The 24,557-nt window shown below is 31.5% G+C and overlaps 3 protein-coding genes across 5 annotated transcripts; 1 reads left to right on the top strand and 2 right to left on the bottom strand.

Moving 5' to 3' along the window:
* Window positions 1-5: 5 nt before the first annotated feature.
* On the bottom strand, window positions 6-12,255 carry LOC108913169 (BTB/POZ domain-containing protein 3). 3 transcript variants are annotated; one of them, XM_018718658.1, is made up of 9 exons: window positions 12,067-12,255; window positions 11,603-11,868; window positions 11,339-11,543; window positions 11,045-11,240; window positions 8,047-8,297; window positions 7,965-7,985; window positions 4,809-5,009; window positions 2,495-2,680; window positions 6-359 (listed from the first exon to the last, which is right to left on the bottom strand). In XM_018718658.1, the coding sequence occupies exons 2-9, from the start codon at window positions 11,866-11,868 to the stop codon at window positions 132-134; spliced, it is 1,554 nt and encodes a 517-aa protein (XP_018574174.1). In that variant the 5' UTR covers window positions 12,067-12,255; the 3' UTR covers window positions 6-131. The 3 variants fall into 3 exon arrangements, with proteins under 3 accessions (XP_018574174.1, XP_018574175.1, XP_018574176.1); XM_018718659.1 differs by having other exon boundaries at window positions 11,075-11,240; XM_018718660.1 differs by lacking the exon at window positions 4,809-5,009.
* On the bottom strand, window positions 5,016-7,425 carry LOC108913168. Its single transcript, XM_018718656.2, has one exon. It carries the CDS (start codon window positions 7,076-7,078, stop codon window positions 5,309-5,311), a length of 1,770 nt encoding a protein of 589 aa, XP_018574172.1. The 5' UTR covers window positions 7,079-7,425; the 3' UTR covers window positions 5,016-5,308.
* A 422-nt stretch (window positions 12,256-12,677) lies between the features above and the next one.
* LOC111691813 lies at window positions 12,678-14,051 on the top strand. The gene is made up of 6 exons (XM_023455182.1): window positions 12,678-12,849; window positions 12,903-13,073; window positions 13,132-13,191; window positions 13,264-13,431; window positions 13,669-13,982; window positions 14,029-14,051. Exons 1-6 carry the CDS (start codon window positions 12,746-12,748, stop codon window positions 14,049-14,051), a joined length of 840 nt encoding a protein of 279 aa, XP_023310950.1. The 5' UTR covers window positions 12,678-12,745.
* Window positions 14,052-24,557: the final 10,506 nt, after the last annotated feature.

Below are 24,557 nucleotides of genomic sequence, written 5' to 3'. Positions count from 1 at the left end.
AAAACTATATTAATGTAATTTTATTTACACTATTAGTACGAATTATAATGTGATGCGATATATGAATAAATCTGTTAAATAGAATCTAGAAAATAAATATAACTCCAAAAAGACGATGCATCGATTAATATTCAAATAATATTGGGCATCTTGTGATCTCCCGGAACTCCCGGATTGCTGCTGTTGTTGTTGGATGAAGGTATGGAGAATATTATGGAACGAATCAAGCCGTCCCTGACCGAATCTCCACATTGGCCTTGGGAGAAGGTGAAGACCACTCCATTGCATGTGGACTGGTTGGGATATGTGCCTATCGGGTAACAACCTATCTTGTTCAAGACGACGCCGACTTTGTAAACCTGTAATATCAAGACAATATGGCTCTTTATGTAAAAAGTATGCAAAATAATTCTTTGATGGATGAATATGGATGTTTATGGAATATCCAGGCTAGTTCATCAGAGCACTTCGCATGTGTTACATAAAAAATTTTTAAGTAAGGCCACAAATCGCTAAAACGTAAATTATTAGGTGACAAATAAAATTCATTCTCTTTAATAAATTTGTCAGTGGGATTTGCTCCACGTGAATAAATATCATAAACAATGAAATGTTTTCATGATTGCTTTGAATGTATTCGATATACAGGATGTTCGGTGCATCGTTTGATTAATTGAATTGACCGAAAGGAGGGGTGATTCGCAATCACTTCAGTCCCAATAACTCACTCTTGGATCCATGGGTTTTTTTTATTTCAACTTTTTCGTTTTTTTTTTGAAAAATTCCAAAATTCCTGTATGACATTTTGTAAACTATTTTTGGTTCTCAAGACATTTATTTTCAGAAGCATGTACAGAAAAATTAATTTTATGTTGCTGTTAGAGTAATAGTTTCGGCAGCTATTACAATTAGTTACATTGAAAAATGCAACTTCAAATAATTTTATACGGGGTTACATTTTAATTGTCCAATACAGGTATCTTTCTTATTTTAAGAGATACAGCAGTGGTGGCTTGTGGTATATTTGGCAGAGGAGGCTTGAAATAAAAAACTTTAAACTTGTCTTCTTTTCTTTGAGGGCGGGTCATCATTAAAGGTTTCGTAATGTCTTCTAATTATAAGAAAATTGCATACGTGTTGAAATGTATTTCATTTATTATGGAATTCTTTTAATTTTGATAAAAGTGAATTAATTCTCTTTTTAGAAAATGTTACGTCGGTTAATTTATTCTGCAAAATTTGGAATACACATCGGTTTGTTCAAAAATCATTGTAAAGGTTTTCAAGAAAAAAATGAAATTTTTGTCCAACTCATTTTATTTTAATAAAGTTAAGTACATACCAGAGTAAAATGTAAATAATTATTTTACTAATTAATTATGATCGTCTCACCAAAAATTCTTAAGAAATACTTCACATAAACACCAGTTAAAAACAAAAACTCCGTACTCACAGACAACCAATGTTTTTAGGTACTATGAAATGCAACATTGCAACATACAACTGCAACCGCTGAGGTGGTAGAGAAGAAGGGCTAAGTTGAAAGATTCGTTTGTTAAAAAGAGATGGAAGGTGGCAACAAGCCTCCATGCTCGACTTCTTAAGCTCGAATGAAGACATCGTGGCATCATTTCAAGGTCTCGCAGCATATAGAATACTGATAAAGGCTGGAGGCTTGAGAAAGTTAGCTGCCAGCGACTATAATGCGAATTCAGAGGGCGCGAAAAATAGTGAACATTTAAAAATCGTATATTTACGTACTCGAAGTCTCTCTCCCTTAGTAGGTACCTAATTAGTCGCATATGAAAATAGTTTTGTATGAAAATTTCTTAAATAATATTAATTATATGATGTAAAATAAAAAAACTAAAAGAAAACTTTTGCAATACTATCAAAAACTGCAGAGGAGGCTTAGCCTCCCCAGCCTACTCTAACGAGCCGCCATTTTAGAAAATTCCGAATAGCTCCGAAGACATTTGAAAGAAACCGATTTTATGCTACTTCTTTTAGTCTAGTTTCACTTGTTTTTCAAAATTTTAGTACGAAAAATGTGTAGTCTGATATAAAATGATGTAGGAATCGATTTTTTGCCGTCAGTATTAAGTTATCTCTAAAAATAAGAGCTGAATGGTAGTTAACTTTTGTTTTTGTTATGGGCGCAATATGGATTTTTTGTTATTTTCTAATATCCTAAACAAACAACATTACTGTTGATATTTGTTTTCAAACTTCGTTTCTCACTTGGAAAAATTCCCTAATTAGAAATATTTTGGAAAAATATTGTTTAATTAATTATTTGATATATTCCTTTAACTTAGATTCCAAAATTTTATCAAAGTTTCATGTTGATGTCAGGACCATAATCTTTTATCATTTTTAGAATTATTTTATTATTTCTTTGACCAAAGGTCATGCTACAAGAGACGGGGTCACTAAATGGACACCCTGTATGTGTTTAATTACTTAAATCATTAATCAAAAACAAGGTTGTTACCTTATTGCGTTGTATGTAAATCGGCCGGTTAAATGATATTTCAATCAACGATCGATAGTTGACCCTGCTTGTAAAGTGGGTGTAAGTCAACCGACTACCATCCCCGTCTAACAAGTGGGCGTAGAGCAGTTCCGGATAAACGAATTGAGGCTGGCGGTCGTCTTCCATTGGGATCTGGGCCGGAACCTAAAATGACAATCTCTTAAATTAAAAGTAAAATAAATGTATTAAGTATCAATTTTTTTTATCACGACAGGGATTACGAAACTGTTAGAGATGAAAAAAAGCTTAAATGGCTGAAGTAGTGCAGAGTTTTAACGCTGACAATATTATTTAAGCTCGAAAAACAGTGAACTAAAACTTTGCTATTTGGAGTCAGTGAAATAATGCTTCCCTGTACTGTACGTAAATTATTTTTAGTGGATAATTTTCAAAAAAGTAACAGGAGCATTACTTTTTTATAGACATTATATTTCATTTTTCCAAATTCAATTCACCACAATTTTCTAATTAATTTGATGGGTTGTATGCCACATTTCCTATAAATTGACTTTGTATTAGGGAATATTATTATCATATGCCATATTTTAAGTTTCAATAGTATAGTTGTCACAATATCAATTGGAACATGTGAATTTTAAAGCACAGGACCGTCTGCACTTCTCTTGAACTTTCTTCCTGTGCTTTAGCCATTACCTGTGTCGTAATTTATACTTGAATAGCCATTGGGCGAGTCCGGTATTGGTAGACCAGTCTGCCTGACGTAGAATCGACGGCGGCACGCTGGTCTTCAAAGCAAACCTGTATTGGTCCACTAGGTCGTAAATAATTTTTTGCATGGTATTCTATAATTAGTTTGGTGTCGAACGCTGTTCACTGGTTTTGCCAGTGCAGTGGAGATCAGTGCTTGGTGTTGTTGTTTGTTGGTATAATACGTACTATTAATTATTAGTTAATTATTATTTGTTCATATCGTAATCAGTAAAGGGTAGTAGTTATTAAAATAAATAATATATATGTAATTATCTAGTAATTTCTGGAGACCCTTTGAAACGGAAGATAACGAAATAACCCGGGAAAATCCCCAAATAGTCGAGCCGGTTTTTGTCGAAATCTTCGAAACAAACTCGAAGTTTAAAAACAAAGATTTACACATACAAAGTCAACGTATTAGTTTAAATATATTATATGAATGTTTGAAGAGATAAAATAGTGAAAAATGTGATAATGAAATTAGGAAAGGGATTAGCGAATTAACTAAGATATCAAAAACGTCAATTTATCGCATAATTAAAGAAGGAGACGTTATTAATCATGGTACAAAGAGGAAACAGAAAAATACAAAATTAAAGAATATTGACGATTTTACCAGAGATGTAATATGGCGCACAATTTATAATATGTATACCTAAAGAAAATAAAGTTCCTACTTTAAACATGATTCGAGATAAATTAAACGATTATCCTGATTATAATTATAAATCTTTAGACACTTTACGACATGTATTATTTTATTACAATGCGGTTTTAAACATAAAAAACTTGGCAATCGTCTGGTAATTACGGAATCACGATATATAGTTGCACTTCGGGAAGATTATTTACAAAAAATTAGAGAATATCGTCAATTAAATAGGAATATAGCTCGGAATATAGAATATCTAGACGAGAGAGGGCAACATTTTTCTGGACGTCTATGGATTCCGTAGAGTTTATGAGTTAAATGTTTTTATGCGGTTCCAACTGATATCGTACCGACTATAGGAAATTTGATATTACAAATACTTAGTCATTTACATATCGAGGCCAAAAAGTTACATTTTATGGGCATGATGAAAAGGCCCAAAAAATACAGGTTTTGAGCGAAGTGCACATTAAATTTGTTAGTTTACTTCAATAATTTGACATCGCTTTGTTAATCAACATCTTCGGTTTAGTGTCACTTTTCAGATGTACTGTTTCACCTCTACAAATACTTCACAGATGCAATTACTTCACGTCCACTTTTACTTCACTGTTCCTTATTTGTTCTGGTCAATTATAGAGAATTGAGTTCTTTAAGTATTTGCATATGTAAAATAATGACATAAAATTGGATTTTATGGTGAGGTTAAGCGAAAGTATTTTCTTATTCTTTCATGAAATGCCCGAGAAAAAATTGTGAAGTTATTTTTTTGAAAACAACTAATTAAAAAAAGAAACTATGGCTCTTGTGCAAATTACATAAGAAGTTTCTGCACTACTTTAATCTATTTTCTCCGTCCAGTTTTGCTTAGCCCGTATAATACAACTAAACGACTTTAAAACGCTTTACCTGAATTCCATAAACGCAGACGTTTTTGTCACACGTGAATGTAACAGCACAATCGAGGACACTGGTATTCATGCATTCTGTGATTCTAAGGAGCTGCCGGCTACAGTACAACTTTTTAGAATGATCGTTGCCACCTTCCGAGACTGAAGCACTGAATTTTATCATTGAGGTGCGGGATGTGTCCATAGCAGATGCACCAGCCTAGAAAACCGTCTTCTTGATTCCGTTCAATCACATTGAATTATAAAATAATTAGTCAAGCAATAAAGTGAATTATTTTATTATCCAGAAAAATAAAGCAAAAACAATTCTTTGACGATATCTCAAATACAAAGGAAAAAAGTCTTTAACTCCAGTTATTTACTACCATAACTTTTTATTTACAGAGACTGTATTTTCTATAGCATCTCTGACATAAAAATCAATAAAGACTGGTCAACTTGAAAGACTTGGTACAGATTCTGTGTATTTTTAATATGAACAGGTTATCAGCTATATCACTATCTTTTGGAAGTATTTGAAAAGCTCCGGCTCATACTATTTTCGTCTTCAGAAAAATCATGTGTTTGTATCCAACTATTAACTTTATCGTGTACAGGTACTTCAGGTAATTCATCGCCTTCCTCTTCATCATTGTCGTCATCGTCTTCGTCATCCCATACTGCCAAAAAATCCTGAGCTAACTTGCTCATAACATTCTTTTTTGAATATACAGGTGTGAACTTGTCCAAGAATCTTTGAGTGGTATCATTCTTCTTATACTTCAACAAACTGGTATCCACTGGATTCGTGTTTAAAGAAAATCTTGCGTGACTCATTTCTTGTACACAAGTGAGATGCAATATAGGTTTTATTTTTTCTAAGTTGTTCACCCAGTCTGTTAAAGCTTCCACTGGCTTCTTTGAATCAGGTTCATGAGGGGATATATTTTGTTTAAATATTTCTCCCAATGAATTTGCCCAGAAAATGCATACTTTGTTATTCAAATTTATTACTTTTAAGCCAGCCACAGAAAAGTCCAGCCTGTTTTGTAATTCACTATTACGTAGAACCAAGCTGGGATTATTTAAAAGACACTGCTTAAGTGTGCTTTGTAGGTCTGGAACTTTGTGAGGTAAACTGAATATCGATTTTCCATCAAATAGTACCTTATAACTCTGAGTTTGTCCAGATAAACATAAGAATTTATCATTGTCTTTAGTTCCAATACTCATGTAGCAAGGTGGATTATTAAGGGTATGAGAAAAATGCGATACTTTTTCTAATTTCCGTAAATCCGATTTTATCAAGTAGTGCCGAGAAGCTAAAAAGAAATCATTCTCCCTAATTTCGAAATTACATAAAGAATTGCATTCTAGTAGTTCCGGATTAAATTCTTTTTCAATTGCTTTGGTACGGCAGTCAATAAATTTAACTTTAAATTGATCACTTAATGCAACAATGTTATGATTTAAGAACTGAAATTGTTGATAATTATTTTTGTCTAAATCGTTACTGTTATTATTGTAACTAACTAATATCTGGCCCGTTTCAATATTACTAATACTCAATTTAAGATTCATGTCCACAATTCCCACATTATTAAGCTGCTCATGATTTAACTTAGCATCTAACAGTGGTGAAACATGTTTGTATGTCCAAATCTCATTCAATTCTTGTGCGTTTGAAAGTGTCGCTATTTTAAGATCATATTTTCCTCTAAACACCAATATACTATTATTGCTACTTTCGATAGCTCTTATGTTGAAAATTTTTGTTGGTATATCATAATTTAAAATCACAGAATTCTGTGATATTTGTAAATTGCTGAGACATAACTGATTTTCTCCATTAGGTCGAATAAGATAATCTTCATTATTTATCCTTACATGCTCCAAAAATCCACCAGTATAGTAGAAATTATAGTCACAATCAAAATACTTATCTGGATCCTTAGTTCTATAAAATTCTAAAAGATGCGTTGGTAGATACAAGTACTCACTACCGGATATAGTACGCTTCTTAATGTTTTTCTTATCATACTTATATCTTCGTTGTTTCACTTCCAGCAACTTTAAATATTCTTGTTTTTCTTGCAATAGCTGTTTTACTGGATCCGTTTCAGTAACTTTGAAAGGTTTGTGAATTGGATATGGAAGCTCAACATGTACTTCGTTATATGTTCCTTCTGATCCTTCAAACAAGTAGTCTTCACTAAAGTTTAACAATAGGTCATGTCGGAGATCCCGCACTATGTTTACATAATTTTGCACTCCAGGTTTAGTGAACATGGTTTTAGTCTTAACTCAACGCATTAACTACGGAATTTATTTATTTTTTTAATTTCTTTTCATGTTTTCAAACATAACCTTTAAAACAGAACACTACACTACACCACTCCAATTTATTGAATATAAGGTTGAAGCATAGGTTTATTTAAAAATTTCTAAGCTCTGACTGGCTCTACAAATAGATCACATGAAAATTTGTCTGTAGTCTAGAAATGATCAATAGAACTGAAGAACATAGGGAAATTCTTGAGTTTGAGTTTGATGACGTCTTTTGACGTGGCGGTACATTTAAATTTACAATGTCTGCTAGATTATTTCATATTATGAATAGAAAAAAAAATTATTGAAAAAAATTATGGCAGTAAATTTTGTTTGGAGGAAAGAAAAGTTCATTTCGGAAATTGTGTAAAATTAGTACTGCAAAAAATGCAATTTATTATTTATGCATAAATACAGGAAATGTGTTGGTAAAGTAAAATATACAGGGTGTAAGTTTGAATGAAGGTATATTTATAGGAAGGCTACATTTGACTTTTAGAAATATGTATCAATAGTTTATTTTCTTCAAATTCCACAGTGAAAACTTTTTTCTTTAATCTTTTTTTTTAGTGGATAAGCTAGTGATACTTCAAACGATGGCATGCAGAAAACTCAAACAGTAAGTAATTATTAGTGACAGCATATGTTAAAGTGGAATTTAAAAAACTAATTATAACTGAACTATTCATTTGATTAAAAAAAAAAAAGAATTTTAGATTCGTATTCAGGGGAACACATACTATTACCCATAAAAAAACTGATCCCCACTGAAAGTTACACCCAGTATATAAAATTGAATATGAAGCATGGCTTTTTTAAGCCCAAAAAAAGGAGAACAACTACTTACCAACAGAAAACCACCCAAAGGCTGTAATTATAAATACAATAAAATAAGACAGATGGTTTCTCTTTAATATCATCATACTCACAACACAGAATGGTTCAGACGGATGTTTTTTCCTTCTAGGTGTGGCGGAAGATGAAAACCCTTCGGGCATAGATACAGCAGCACTTGGGCTGCAGATATTCATTAGAATGGCAAACTTCTCAGACTCGGAAAGCAAACTAGACTTTCCGGGTCCCTCAGCAAACTGTTGGGGTGTCAAAGTGAGGAAACGGATTTTCATTATTGCGTCTCTTATTGTTGGGTGGTTGCTGTTAGCTTCACTGGTTGCATTCCCTATATTTTAAAACGTAAAGAGATAACGCAGGTGTTATTAAATGTCCTAAATTATTTGGAATTCATTACACAATAAAAAAAAACATTAAATAAGCATCGCTTAATGTTAAATCGGGTGGATTTATAACAAAAAGAAAATTCAATTATTAGTTAAATATGAGGTGACGTGAATACGGAAATATTTCTTGTATAGTGATTATTAATAAATATATGGATGAGAACTGTACAAGGCTTTCGAACTAAATTTGTGAATGTCAACTCAAACAATTTTTTTTCAAAAAACTAGAAATACCTATATGTATGTTTATTTCCAAAGTAAATAATTAATTTTAGTTAAAAAACCTTTCTTTTCAAATCTATCGAGATTTATTTACTGTCACACAAACCAAAAATGATTAGCAAATATTATTGTAATCAATGGCCAAGATCTTATACACTTACCGGTTACTTATTTAAAACCTTAAAATAATTCATTATTGTCCATTAAGAGAAGGCACATTCCTCCAAATTGTTTTTAGGACAAGCAATTCGAATTGACTTTTTATATGTGAAGGCATTCTAGAATTCGGCATTTGAGTTATTAAAAAATCTGGCTATGTGGCCAATAAGGCTCACATTAAACCCGTTTAGATATATAAAACTTCATTAATATAATCTTAACACGTTTCAGTTTCAATTTTAAAATCTAGGAGGCACTGAAAGTGCCTAAGGGTGAAAATTAGCCAATTACTTCTAGTTATAACTGGAAATATAAATAATAGTTTAATTATTTCACAATTTTAAGCCCACTAATAAATTTTTAAGTGATATTTTGATAAATTGGTTCCGGAATTATTGCAGCATTGGATTAAAAATTAAATGATCGTAATTGCTTTATGAAGTGCATCTAGAATAAAAATTCATTCAAATTGTGTCTCAAAAAAATTGTAGAAGGATGCCCCAACTATTAATGGACCACACTATATTATGACAAATTAAAAATAAAGTTATGTAAAATTTTAAAATGTAATTTTCTATAAAGTGGTTTTGATATCTATTTAAAAGAGTTTTAAATCAAAATTGCTAAGTATATTAAAAAGTGACAAAAATGTGTTGCAAAAAAATATACCTATACTCCATTTCCAAAATAGTAGGCGCATTTAATCAACATTATTCATCAGCATACCTTTTTAGAGTTTAAAAAATTATTGAATGTAATTTTGGTAAAAATCAGACTATTCTTAGAAACTTACAACCACCTTGCCATATACTACCACCTCTATGCAATTTTCTTTTTTTATATATAGGATGTAGTCAGTGCTTTTGCCCCTAGTGAAAAGTCTACTTATGCAGTTTTGTAACTGTAAGACCGCAGAAAATCAGTTCAACCACTAAAGGTACAAACATCATGGAAAACTGAGATGTGCCAACAATAAAACACTAAAAAGCACTGAGATAAGTATCAGTAAAATCACTGATTACTGTTGTTTTTTTTTAAATTTTTGTTATTAATTAATTAATCGCCCCATGCAGGAATTATTTTATGTCTAATTTAAAAGTTGTGTTATTTCGTACCATATTTTATATAACATTAATTCAATGGAGTTTAGTTGACAGTAGTATGGTGGCAATCAAAGAATTGTAGCACCGGGAACTTTAGCCATTTCATCTGTTACATATTTCATGTATTTTAAAATCATATCTTTAAATTCAATGTGTTTTCAACCATACCACATTTTTCTTTTCATTAACCATGGTGAGGCTCATCATCCATGACAACCACTACACTTGGACTGATGTGAGGCAAAACAGAATCAATGAATTTTTCAAACACCCCACTGTTGATATCCTGTTGGAAATCTGATGTTCGTTGTAACTCGAACACATATAAACTACAATTATCCAAATATCCTCATTTACTTCCAATATGTATAACTACTAATTGCCACCTTTTACCTCTAATCCCATAGGAAATTCTAAAAATATTTCTCATCCTATTTGTATATTATTGCCAAACCAAGAGAATGAATTTTTCATATTCAATGTAAGACACTAGTATTTTTTAATCCCTCTTCGCCATACTACAATTTCGATCTTTTTTATTATCACACTTTTTTTATTTCATACTTGTACGGTTATGACATGCACTGACACACCTCATGTGAAAACTGAGACAAGGCAAGATTTCAAAATGTGAAACCATGCAGCTTCAGTTACATCTTTCTTTGCACATGATAAGGAAATATAGAAAGAGGCGTTTAGAACAGAAAATAAACAAAATTATTAAATCAGGTTAAGAAATAGTAAAAATTGTAATTTATTATGACCTAACTACCTACTATTTTGGTACTGGAGTATAATAGCTCCTTTCAATATTGAAAATTCTTCGATACTTACTTTTGCTACTATTACTACTTTAATTAGAGTCAAAGAATTACTGAAAACGAATAATATTGAAACATTGCAATATGAAGACATTACTTGCTTTTTAGAATGTGACAAAATATATTTTTTTATAAAACAATGCAATCGATACATAAAAATATCAGTAAAAATTAATGAGAGTATAGTTAGCTACTTAAATACTTTTTTACTAATTAAAGGTGTTCCATATCAATACGATTTCTAGTAGGTATGCTGCATATAAATTGGTTTGTGTCGAGAAAAATATTTGGAAACATTGGGATGATGATATAAATTCATGCAGACAGAAAAAAATAATACAGTAAGCAAATCATAAAACTAGTTAATAAAGTAAGCACAATTACCTATACCATCTAGTCTAGGTACTTTCGCACCTGAACTGTGATTGTGTCTTGCAGCATATCGGGTTATTGCTGAAAATAATTCCAGTTCGGAATTGATGTTCAGTTCATCTTGATCAAACACCGTTAATATCGTACTTAATTCTACATCATCAAAACTACTTTCCGAAAGCACTTCCTGGGTCTGATTGCAAATAATCTAAAAGAAAAATGCACTATGTTTATTTCGTGGTTTTTCCTTTTTTGATAATAAACAAACACTTGAACAGAATTGTTACTAGTGTATTGTGTACTTACCCTAATACATTTATCCATAAGCATGGGTTCTTCAAACAATTTCGCAAATTCATAGGCTCTGCAAGCATTTTTTGGATACAAATCCGACCACAAGTATTTAGTACATTCCTCCACAAGATGTGGCAACATATACTTTTTAGCACCGTAACATAACTCGCAAGCTTGATCGAATGACGTCAAGTTGATTTTATCCGTATAAATATACCTACAATTTAAAGTAATAGAAAACATAATCCCAATCTTAATTTATAAACGTAAGTATACTCTAATAAAGCTTTAAAAGCGTCCGGCTGTACATCCAAAATAGCTATAGGGTCTTTCTCTGCCATTCCTCCAAAAAACATAGCTTCGAAAACTGGGCTAGACATAGCAAGAAAAAGTTTGTGGCCCTCCAAGACTTGCTGATTCGGTTCTGTGCCAACTATAAACCGGCAATCACTCCACATTCCCGTTTCTAATAAGTATTGACCTCTTTCCTTAACTAACTTTCTTGTAGTCTGCCAGTCGCAGGGTGGTGGTGGAGCACTCATCTTAAAAAAATATTAATTAATAAAATAAAATTAAGGTAGTGCAACTTTCTAAATCTAAAATAATTATTTATCGGTATTGCTATAATGACATAATGTATTTAATTGAAAATGAATGAAATGTAATAAACGTACAGGCAAGAAGTCATTTGGAAAAATAAACTAAATTAAAAAATCTAGCAAATTGTTATGGCAGCTTACCTTAAAATTGTCAATAGGTTCCTATTAAACTCGAGGTGTATTCGAAAACTTAAATATTGTAACAATTATATTAAGTTGGGTAAAATATGCTTCTATTTTCTATTTTTAATGTTTGTTTATATTTTGTTTATATTTAATACATTTTGTGACGTATGTCGTTCGTTCGATTAATTTGAGGGTTCCAGAGTTTGGAACTGATTTAATAATTGTGATTTTATTTGTCTTCAGTTAACATTCCTGCAAAAATTGATGTTGGCGCACTGCCAACGAATTTATGAATTCAGCCGGGAAACCAATCATGCAAGAAACGTTAAACCTTTAGATATTATTTGAACTAATGATAAAATCAAAAAGATATAGTAATCTAGATAGACATATCGTAGTTTTTGTAATATACCATATGAGTCTCTTGCCTATGCTGTTAGGAGCACATAAATATTAACTCAACAATATTAACAGTACCTCCTATATTGATACAGTAGCAAAGAATATTAACGTATATTACGAACAAGAAGAGACACACGCCCTGTAGTATAAATTTGCCAGACTGCGCATGACTACCAGAAAAGTCATTTGCCAATGTGAAATTTCTCTTATAGGTTATATTTATATTAACTGTGGTTGGTTTATGTGTTTAGATATTTTTTCGTTTTTAATTTGTATTTTGCAATAGGCTAAGATGCCGAAAGTCAAACTATTTTCGCATTGTGCTGTGTCAAAGTGTACAACAAAATATGATGGACAAATTAGTTTTTTTAGATTTCCCAAGGAAAATCGTGGAAGGTAAATGCAAATAATAAGTTACTATTTGAGTTCATTTTTTTTTCTAATATCAGGTGTGTTGAGTGGTTGAAGCTATGTGGAAGAATGGATTTGATTGATAAGGATTGCAATTATTTATATAATAAATTGCGAGTATGTGGAAAACATTTACAAGATAATATGTTTCAAAACCATTTGAAAAACAGGCTGCTACCCAATGCAAAACCGACAAACTTCATTCCTAAGTAAGTAAATATCCTGTACTAGTATAACTATTTATAAACGACCTATTACTTATTTTAGTGTTTCACCAGATATAATGCCAGACATTTGCAGTATAAAAGAGTCTTCCTTACAAGAAGAGTAAGTATCAGAATGAGATAATTATATAACAAATATTTCATTTCGGTGATAGTAATATATTTTTAATTTTAGTACTGAACAAGTATGCAACTTATCCCAAATTGCCGAGGAACCAGTACAATGTTCATCTACAGTTCTCAATGTAGATCATACATATTGTACTTTTGAACCTATTGCAAGTTGTAGCACTTCTCGATGCACTCCTCCTCTCGGCCCCCTTCACTTAGAAATTTCACATAGGTAGGTGAACATTTACAAGTCTTGACTGAGTTATAGCTTTAATAAAATTTGTATTAATCAAATCCTATAGCATTTAACAAAAACGATTATTTATAACTAAAAATTAAAATTAACCATACGAACAAGTAAGCATGTACATTGTACAAGTTAAACTGACAAACTTTTTTGGAAATTTTTAATGAGTATTACAATGTGTTTTTCAAGGTGTTTTTAATTAAGTTATCTTATTGATTTTAGCTCTGAAGTGGAATTGTCTCCTCTAAAATCACCAGTGCAAACACAAACTACCCAGATTTTCAGTAACAGGTCACCTCGCAAGAATAAACTACGACAGAAAATAAGGAGTCAACGGGAAGAAATAAGAAAATTAAAAAAAGTTGCTAATCAAGAAGAAATATCAGTGCAACAATTTAAAAGTCTGTGCGAAAAATTTCTTCCAGAAAAATTCTGCAATTTGGCAAAAGCCCAAGTCGACCTAAAAAATATACGTCCCAAAGGTCGTCGTTATACAGAAGAATATAAAGAGTTTGCTTTAACATTATATTTTATGAGTCCTAAAGCATATAAATTTGTACAAAAAAGTTTTATTTTACCTAGTCTTAGGAGTTTGCAAAGAATGACTCACTCGATTAGCTTTAATGTAGGATTAAATGATTTTGTATTTGCTGCTCTTAAATTCAAGATGTCTAATATGACCGACAAAGAAAAAATGTGCACTCTTTGCATCGATGAAATGTCGATTAAGTCAGCGTTATTTTATAATCTTTCGAAAGATGAAATTATTGGATTTCATAATGAGGGCAATGGAAACAAGTTTCTTCCAGCACAGTCAGTGATGGTTCTTATGGCTAGAGGAATTTATAGTAATTTTAAACAGCCTTTAGGATTTTATTTCAGTAATACAACGTGTAAAGGAGAAATTTTACAAAAGATAGTGAAAGATTGTATTTTAAAATTGGATATGGAGGCTGGTGCTAAAGTAAAAGCCATTGTAACAGATCAAGGAGCTAATTTTGTTGAACTTGCAAAAAATCTTAATGTAACTATAGATGAACCTTATTTTTTTATTAATGAGAAGAAGATTTACTACTTTTTTGACGTTCCCCATTTATTAAAATCTGTTAGAAATAATTTACTAAAATATAAAATTTGTTTCAACAATGGAAGAGCATCCTGGAAGGATATCCTACAGTTATATGAAGATGACAAAAACAAAACACTACGATTGGTACCTAGACTGACGAATGCTCATGTAAATCCAAATGGTTTTGAAAAAATGCGTGTGAAATATGCAGTGCAGGTTTTAAGTGAATCTGTGGCAGTTGGTTTATCAACTTATGTGTCCTTAGGTGCGATGTCTCCAGAAGCTGCTGGTACTGCCCATTTCTTGGAATATTTTGACAAATTATTTGATATGTTCAACTCCCTACGAACAAAAGGTGTAAAGAAACATAATTTATCATTTATGGGTGCTGATTACCAAATTAAATTTCTGGATGAAATGATAGATTTTATTAAATCAATAAAAATTTTTGATGATTCAAATAGAAATGTTGGCAATAAAATTAAATGTTTTAATGGATGGTGCATGTCCATAAATGCTCTCAAATTTTTATGGTTGGATCTAAAGAGTCAGGGATGTTCTTTCCTTCTAACAAGACGTCTCAATCAGGACTGTCTTGAGAATTTTTTTGGTTCAGTAAGAAGTCAGGGAGGTAACAGCACCAACCCAACTCCACAAAATTTTATAAATACATTTAAAAAATTATTTTCGCTAACTTATTTAGAACATAGCGAGAGTGCTAACTGTGCTGAAGATTTTGATGCAATTTTAACAAAAATTAATACAAGGGTTGTTACAGAAGCATTCCAAGACGAAGATCCAAATCAAGAGGAACCACTTAAATTTAACTTTACTGATTACCGAGAACTCGATTTAGTGACAGAAAATGCTTTGTCTTATGTATGTGGGTATTTATTCCGAAAATGTCTAGACATTCATGACTGTGAGATGTGCAGAATAGCATCTAGATGTGATACATTGAAATCTTCTAATATTTTTTCCCACTTGAAGGCATATGAAACAAAAAATAAAGATACCTTTGGAAATTTAAAAATGCCTGTTGAAAGCTTCATAGATTTTGTAAGGGAAATGGACAATATATTTACAAAAAATTTTGAAAAACTATCAATTCTGCCCCATATCGGCAAGCAACTTCTTATGTTGTTTAATCAAATTTCATTTCAGCCTCCCTGTGCAGATTTTCCCAGACTATATGTTTCAAAATTATTTTGTAGGATGAAAATATTTCATACTCTTAAACATGCCAATAGTCAGATAAAAAATACGCCAAAAAAAAATAGAAAACTGATCAATATATTAAGTTTATAAAATTTGTATAAGTATAAAAATACACTGTTAGCATAGCTGCAATACAATTAAATTGACTTATAAACAAGACTTTTTGTTTGCTTTATTTTAAAGTCCATATGACACAATCACATTTTTTAACAAATTATTTTAAATAATGTGCAAGCATAATTTTTTAATATTTTTTTGACATATTAATATAGAACGTGCTCTAAATTTTCATCAGAAGTGCAGATAGAAATTTTATAAAGAAAATGTAGTAGAATTGTTAAAAAAAATGTGATTGTCATATAGGTTTTAGGCACATTTATTTATCTAAGCACCCACTATTATGCTACTGTAGCTTTTATTTGATAAAAATTCAGTCCATAAATAAAATTTATATTCACTTATTTAATGCCTGTTTTATTTATAAAACCCTTATGATACTTATTTTTAAACTTATTTATTTTTTCATTCAATAATACAATACATAACAGTTCCATAATGGTTCAAAATAGTCCCACAGGTATGTTTTCAACAAATTTTCATTTCATTTCTCTTAAAAGTGAAGTGATCGACTATATTAGATTCAATTCTTACAAATATGTCGCCGCCTCTGACAGAATTAGGGGCTCGGATTATTTTAACGTTTAACCGCATCTACGCCTTTCCCTGGTAGTCATGCGCACTCGTAATGAAAACTGATTTGGAGGTCACGAAATTTGTAATCAAGAAAACAATGGAAATTTCGCCCAGTGTCGCTTCTTGTTCGTAATATACGTTAATATTCTTTGATTGTAGCTCAAATTTTCTGGTTTAGTACCTACCTACCAATAAAATGAAACTTTGTAGGTTAGGTACTGAGACTACTGAGTCGTTTGGTGGCTACAGTGACACAGCCATAGTGGAGCCGAGGGGGCATGTTGAAGCTTTCGAGATATTGTGAAAATAGGTACCTATATCTACAATTCAAAATGAAAATTTTTGGAAGACATTTAATATCTCCTACATTTTGACGTTAAACAAATTTTTTCTCTGGCTGCGCCACTGGAGTACCTGAATATGTTATACAGGGTGGTCCGAATTTTATGCAGGAAACTTCGAGGGCAGATAGATCTCTTTAAAATAATGTGTTTTACTTATAAATATTGGTCTGGAACAGCCCCGTTTTCGAGACACAGGGTGTTGAAGTTGTAAAAAAAATCATTTTTTGTTTATTATATCTTCGGAATCTATTAACCGATCTCAATAAAATTTGGTACAGATAATGTATGATAGTAGGCCTTACATTCCCTAAAATATGAGCTTTAAAGGTTCAACCAATGGTGTACAACTGGACACAGGTCACCCCTTTTTTTACAAAAAAACTACGCTATTGCATATTGTAACAGATTTATATTCTAATGCACAAAATACGTAAAAAAGGTGACTTTAATATTTCCCTAAGATTCGCCGTTCTCAAGTTATTCATACCAATACAATCCCCTGTGGCAGACACTCCTAACCATAATATTACAAGAATATTTATGTTTATAATTAAAATTTGCACCTAATTTAAAATTAGGTGCAACTTGTAAGCACATCAACAACATTATTTACATTCCTTTCTGCATTACCTGTGAGGTAGTGTTCCTGGCGTGTTTTAGTTTTTCTTAGAGGCCTAAAAATACTCTTTACAAATATGAAAAATTTAAATCAAAATAATAATAAAAATATATTTACCAAGCAACAGCAACTAAACTAGAAACAAAGTCAAGGTTACGTATTTACAACAATTAATTGTTCAAAATGCAAAATCTTCTACTAATGGAATGAATTGAAGTTAATATCATGTGGTGGTTTTCTTTTAAACCCGTCTTCTGTTCGTTGCAGTAGTTGTGGTCATGTATCTGTTGGAGTAGAATTCCAGGGGGTTTAGATATGCCAATCTGGCTGGCCAAGACACTGGACCCTCTGCACCATTATGGTCAACATTGGCATTTGGTCTTCTACCTATCCATCGCCCCATATAATTTTCATTAAGCTATTCTTATATTATTCTCCCAGAATTCGTAGGAGCACCATCCATTGTATCCAGCTATTTTGTCGTATATTTAATGGAACATCCTCTAATAATTCAAATAGATGGTTTTCTAGAAAGTTTAGGAATGACTGGGTATTTAGACGGGGTGGCAAGAAAGGTCCACAAACTTTATTACGAATTATTCCGAGCCACACGTTCACAGAAAATTCGTGTTGAAAAGATAATGTCCGAATTTCATAAGGATTTTCTTGTGACCAAATATGCAGATTGTGAAAATTCACTACCCCTCGCCTTTGGTAAATGTACATTTATTATTATTTTGATTTAAATTGTTCTTATTTCTAAAGATAGTGGATTGGGTTTCTAAGGGAAACTAAAACGAGCCAAGAACTCTACCTCACAGGTGGTGTAGAAAGGACTATAAATAATTTTGTTGATGTGTTTACAAATTCCACTTACTTTTAAGCATAAACATAAATATTCTTATAATATTATGGTTAGAACTGTCTGCACGAGGTGAATTGTATTTGTATGAATAACTTGAAAACGGCGAATCTTAGGAAAAAAATTCAAGTTACCTTTTTTACGTATTTTGTGCATTAGAATATAAATCCGTAACTTGTAAAATATGCAGTGGAGTAGATTTTTTTTATAAAAAAGATGATCCCTGCACAGTTGTACACCACTGGCTGGACCTTCAGAGCTCATATTTTAGGAAATGCAAGGCCTAAGTACTATCATAAATTATCTGTACCAAATTTTACTGAGATCAATTAATAGATCTCTGTATCTCTAAAACGGGGCTGTCCCAGATAAATGTTTATAAGGCAAGCACATATTATTTTAAAGAGATCTATCTGCCCTCGAAGTTTCCTGCATAAAATTCGGACCACCCTGTATAAGGATATACGGGGTGTCCCCAGTTCGGGTTGCTTCTACCTGAAATGGATACAAAATTTCAATTATCAAAAAAAATCATTCCTCATAAAAAATTTTGCTTGTCCAGAAGCCCTTGGCAAGATAGTCATTTGTTCTATTTAATGTACAGGGTGTTCAACAATTTGGAAAAGGTAAAAACAGTAAAGAGTAAAGTGCCTAAAATCTTAACGCTATGTGAAAAAGTAATGGGGAAGAGTTGCTTGGAATTAAATTTTATGTTCAAATATGAAAGCATGGCCTTCTAGTTAATGCTCTACTTATTTTTTAATACTTTCGGAAAAGCCAGTATATTTAAAAAATATTGCTTTATTGAAAAACAGATACACATGTTTGCATATTAATAATTTATGTTTTATACAAAAACCTCAAAAAACATTAATCCAACATGTATTTTGAGAATACAGCAGAATCAGTATGTACGCGCCATTCTACATGAAGTCCGCCAAGTTCAACACACTTCTCCAATTTTTTCTAAATGCAGCGTAGGTCAAATGTATCATTTCTTAATTTACTTGGGCAACAGCTTCAATTATCCTGCTTTTCAAGAAATCAACATTATGTTACACTGGTTCTCTGTACACTCTTTCTTTCAAGAAGCCTCAAAGGAAATAATCAAGCGGCGACAAGTCAGGGGACCTTGCTGGCCAACAAATAGGACCATATCTTCCTATCCACATCTCTCGAAATTTTCTGTTAAGCCAATTGCGGACTAGAATTGTTGAGTGAACGGGACATCCGTCTTGTTGGAAATACGCTTTTTGTCTATATTCCAAATGTTCTTCTTCTAATTCTGACCAGAAAAACATGTCTAGCATCTCCAGGTACATATATTGATTTAAATTTGCTTAAAAAAAGTATGGCCCAATTATTCGGTTGAAAGTAATCGCGCACCAAACATTTACTTTTTTGAACCGTTGACTTCTTGAAGTAACTGTAAAGGAAGAATTTTCTTGCTACCAAAAACGACAATTTTGCGACGATACCACTCCATTGGTAGAAAAATTGGTTTCATTGGAAAAAATTATATTTTTGTGAAAATGTCTATCTACCACAATCCTTTCTCCTATCTCTAAACAGAACTCCAAACGATGTGCCTCATCACCAACTTCTAGAGTGTGAATTACTTTTGGTTTGAAAGCCTTAAATTTATTTTCAACCAAAATCCTCTGAATATGTGTCTTGCTAACATCGATTTGTTTAGATATCTTCCTTAGTGACAGTCTCGGGTTTTCTTCTACCGAATTCAAAACTAGTATTGTGGCTGCATCATCGTCATCGTGTCCCTTTTTTGACCTTTTTACGTTTTTTACATCACCAGTTAAATCAAATTTTCGAATTAGTTTTCTCAGATTTTGGCGGGTAACTTTAACATCTAGATATTTTTCATGAAACAATTCAATTGCTTGGCTATAAGAAATGTTACCGATACCGTAACATTTAACAAGATAAATGCGATGCTGTAAAGTAAGCATTATTTAAATAAAATTAAATATCAACACCTAATTTCTTGAAAGAAAGAGTGTACAGAGAACCAGTGCAACACAATGTTGACTTCTTGAAAAGCAGGATAACTGAAGCTATTGCCCAAGTAAATAAAGAAATTATACATTCGACCTACGCTGCATTTAGAAAAAGATTGGAGGTGTGTTGAACTTGGTGGACTTCATGTAGAATAGTTTTCTAATGGCGCGTACATACTGATTCTGCTGTGTTCTCAAAATAAATGTTGGATTAATGTTTTTTGTTTTGATGTGTTTGTTTTTGATCCCCCTGTATAAAAAATAAATTATTAATATGCAAACATGTGTATCTGTTTTTCAATAAAGCAATATTTTTTAAATAGAATGGGTTCCCCGAAAGTATTAAAAAATAAGCAGAGTCCTAGAATATCCTAGAATGTCGAGTATTAACTAGAAGGACATGCTTTCATATTTAAACATAAAGTTTAATTCCAAGCAACTTTTCTCCATTACTTTTTTACGTAGCGTTAAGATTTAAGGTACTTTACTCTTCACTGTTTTTACCTTTTCCAAATTTTTGAACAGCCTCTACATTAAATTGAACAAATGACTATCAGCAACAGCAACTAAACTAGAAACAAAGTCAAGGTTACGTATTTACAACAATTAATTGTTCAAAATGCAAAATCTTCTACTAATGGAATTAATTGAAGTTAATATCATGTGGTGGTTTTCTTTTAAACCCGTCTTCTGTTCATTGCAGTAGTTGTGGTCATGTATCTGTTGGAGTAGAATTCCAGGGGGTTTAGATATGCCAATCTGGCTGGCCAAGACACTGGACCCTCTGCACCATTATGGTCAACATTGGCATTTGGTCTTCTACCTATCCATCGCCCCATATAATTTTCATTAAGCTATTCTTATATTATTCTCCCAGAATGCGTAGGAGCACCATCCATTGTATCCAGCTATTTTGTCGTATATTTAATGGAACATCCTCTAATAATTCAAATAGATGGTTTTCTAGAAAGTTTAGGAATGACTGGCTATTTAGACGGGGTGGCAAGAAAGGTCCACAAACTTTATTACGAATTATTCCGAGCCACACGTTCACAGAAAATTCGTGTTGAAAAGATAATGTCCGAATTTCATAAGGATTTTCTTGTGACCAAATATGCAGATTGAGAAAATTCACTACCCCTCGCCTTTGGTAAATGTACATTTATTATTATTTTGATTTAAATTGTTCTTATTTCTAAAGATAGTGGATTAGGTTTCTAAGGGAAACTAAAACGAGCCAAGAACTCTACCTCACAGGTGGTGTAGAAAGGACTGTAAATAATTTTTGTTGATGTGCTTACAAATTCCACTTACTTTTAAGCATAAACATAAATACTCTTATAATATTATGGTTAGAAATGTCTGCACGAGGGGATTGTATTTGATTGGAAGTTGCATAAAATTCGGACCACCCTGTATAAGGATATATAAGGGTAAAAATAAATAAAATGCAGTAGAACAACAATTAGAGTATATATTCAAAAATACAATTAAATATATATTTCATAATACACGTAAATATAATGTAAACTTTTTTACAGTGCGACATACGGAAGTCTTAAGTCTCAATACTATCATAATAGTGAAATGTTCTGAAATGCAAAAAAGTAATTGTACTGTTATTGTTAGTGTAGATAGGTACACTAAAATTTTCAATATTTTACAAATCGTCAGCTTTGTAGCTCAGTATGTTAATGTGCCACATACTAGCAAAGGTGGGGCGAAAATATTCAAAAGGGATTTTCCTTGTTAATTGAACTCTCTGATATTTCAAATATACCTAATAAATATATTGACATATATAATATCGTGCACTTCTACTTTATCACCTATCTAACCAACTAAAGAAAGACACTGGTAAATATATATTTAGATATCCATACCTGCAGGTTGTCCAGAGAATAAATATATATTACAAAAGATAGATTTTTTTCAAAAAAACTATTTCTTTTGCTCCGTAAACTAGTACCTTTTTATTTAATAACATTTTCTAAGCTTAACAATTGCATCTATATTTTTTATATTTTCTTTAGACAACCTGTAAATACAATGATTTAACTACAGTATGAAATTTGGACACTTTAAAGACTTTTATTAGTTCCTGAAGTTCAAATAAATATTTTAAAAACATCATTAAGAGTTTGATCCTTAAGCATTCTGGGAAAATTTAGAGATTTTCAAGCTGATCCTACTATCTCAGGATTCTTATAATTAAGTATTTATAATATACATTATGGATACTATGAATATAAGATTTATTTTACATTATAATAAATAATGAATAACGTGTACGCACAAAATATAAAATACATTTACATACATTAGAGAAGCGTTTGAATAATCCATGTTATCTAAAGACAAAGACATCCATTATTAATCATTTTGACATTTTTACGTGCATACATTGGATCGGTAACTTATTTTAAATACACCTCGGATCAAATTTAATACAGAAATAGCACAATTTCAAAGTTAATGTTCTGGCTAACAGCTAATTTAATTTTGATGATCTTGTTTTTATGGTAAGTTAATTGCTCAGTAACCTCGCTAAGACAGACATTTTTATTGAAATATGAGTACAGGGTGCAAGAGAGAATAAGTTAATTATTTCTTTTATTAACTGATATAATAATACCTACTTCTAAAGACACGTCCAGGCAGAACCGATAACGTTTGGTTACAGGTTACTAGTTTCGAGACATAAAGTTGCCATGTGTCGATATATAGACATGTCTAGACAAAACTACAAGGAGCAACATTTGTCATTGGCGACTAATTTCCAGAAATAAAGTTGCTGTTTGTCGATATATGTATTTGATTGTTTATGTTGACATAGTAGTAAACTTCAAAGAAAATTGAACTTGCGATGTGTTTTTTTTAGTGTGGACAGTTTATCATTAGTCACTTGTCATCGATCATCGTTATAAGTTTGTTTTATGTTTAAAAAGTTTATAAAATATGAATCTTTTGCGTGACTACTACATTTCCCAATACTGTGACATATTATTAGGACACGAAACATAGTTCAACATCGACATTTTATTATTTTTATGTTATCCCCCCTGCTCCCTGTAGCATCTATCTGAAAGGGCTTTTATATCAATACACACTAACTTTTTTCTGGAAACTTGTCGTCAAATGTCGCTTCTTGTCACTTCTGTTTGGACACGATTTAATAGGCTTCATATCGACAACTCATATTTGAAACAGCTTCTCTTGATCAATGTCCTGCCATATATCCCTGAACATGTTTTCAGTGTGTAGTCGAAAGAGGAAGATAGGGGTTAATGGTTTTCAAGTTGTCTATCCATACTGTCCCTGATTTTTTTTTTTCAACTGTTATGTCTATAAGTTTTTAACTTTATTCAATAAACTCAATTAATAACAGAGATTATAAGTTGAATCAAAGAACAAAAATTATTAAAAAATGATGAAAGTTAGATCATGCTGCAATTCACTATTTTAGTTGGAAAATTAAAAAATTATATCTTGGGAAGACATTTTAATAACGCATTTATTCAAGGAGGTTTTAGACACTTTTCTTGTTAACGTAACTTCTCTTGCAAGGCAGCTGACATTATTATAACTTTTTTATTTTTGTTATTTTTTTTTTAAATCTGTATAAACTTTTTATAGGAATTTCTTCCAAAGAATTTCCTTGTAACTTTAGAATTTTGCTTCAATGCTGCGGTTCTCAGAAACCATCATCGTTTTCTGTGCAATTTCCTACCATTCTTATGAATGCTATCTTATTGGATTGTATGCTGAATGAAAATAGCATTTTGAAAGTTTTTCAACGATGTATTTATTGTAAGTGGAGAAATCTCAGCAGTCTACCGAAAAAATAACAAAAAAAAATCAATTTGAAAAGAAAATCAAAAGCGACAAGTTTTAACAGATTAAAAAATAAATGATAAAAAAATTATTTTAATATTCTCAAGTATCTGGAAATGGTCCAAATCTTTTAACCCCAATTAACTGTTTTTCATCCATGGTAACCTGTTGACACGGAATGTTCAAGTAAAATTCATGTAACATTCATGGAATATTAAATATAACCTTCAAAATACATAATGATACATGAATTTTACTTGATCATTCCACGAATTTTACCATACTTTTTAATACAGTGTTTCCAAGTTTCCAATACAAGGATCACTAAAATGCAAATCTAGTATAAAATTTCTATCTTGTTGTTACTGAAGATAAAAACTATTTAATAACAGAGCGTCAAAATCAGAGTTAACGGGAAAATTAAATTTAAAAATAGGGTCTGTTTTTAGTGGTCCGT

Source organism: Anoplophora glabripennis, unplaced genomic scaffold (assembly GCF_000390285.2).
Source record: "Anoplophora glabripennis isolate ALB-LARVAE unplaced genomic scaffold, Agla_2.0 scaffold585, whole genome shotgun sequence".
Lineage (NCBI taxonomy): Eukaryota > Metazoa > Arthropoda > Insecta > Coleoptera > Cerambycidae > Anoplophora > Anoplophora glabripennis.
This window is presented reverse-complemented; position numbering and strand designations above follow the sequence as displayed.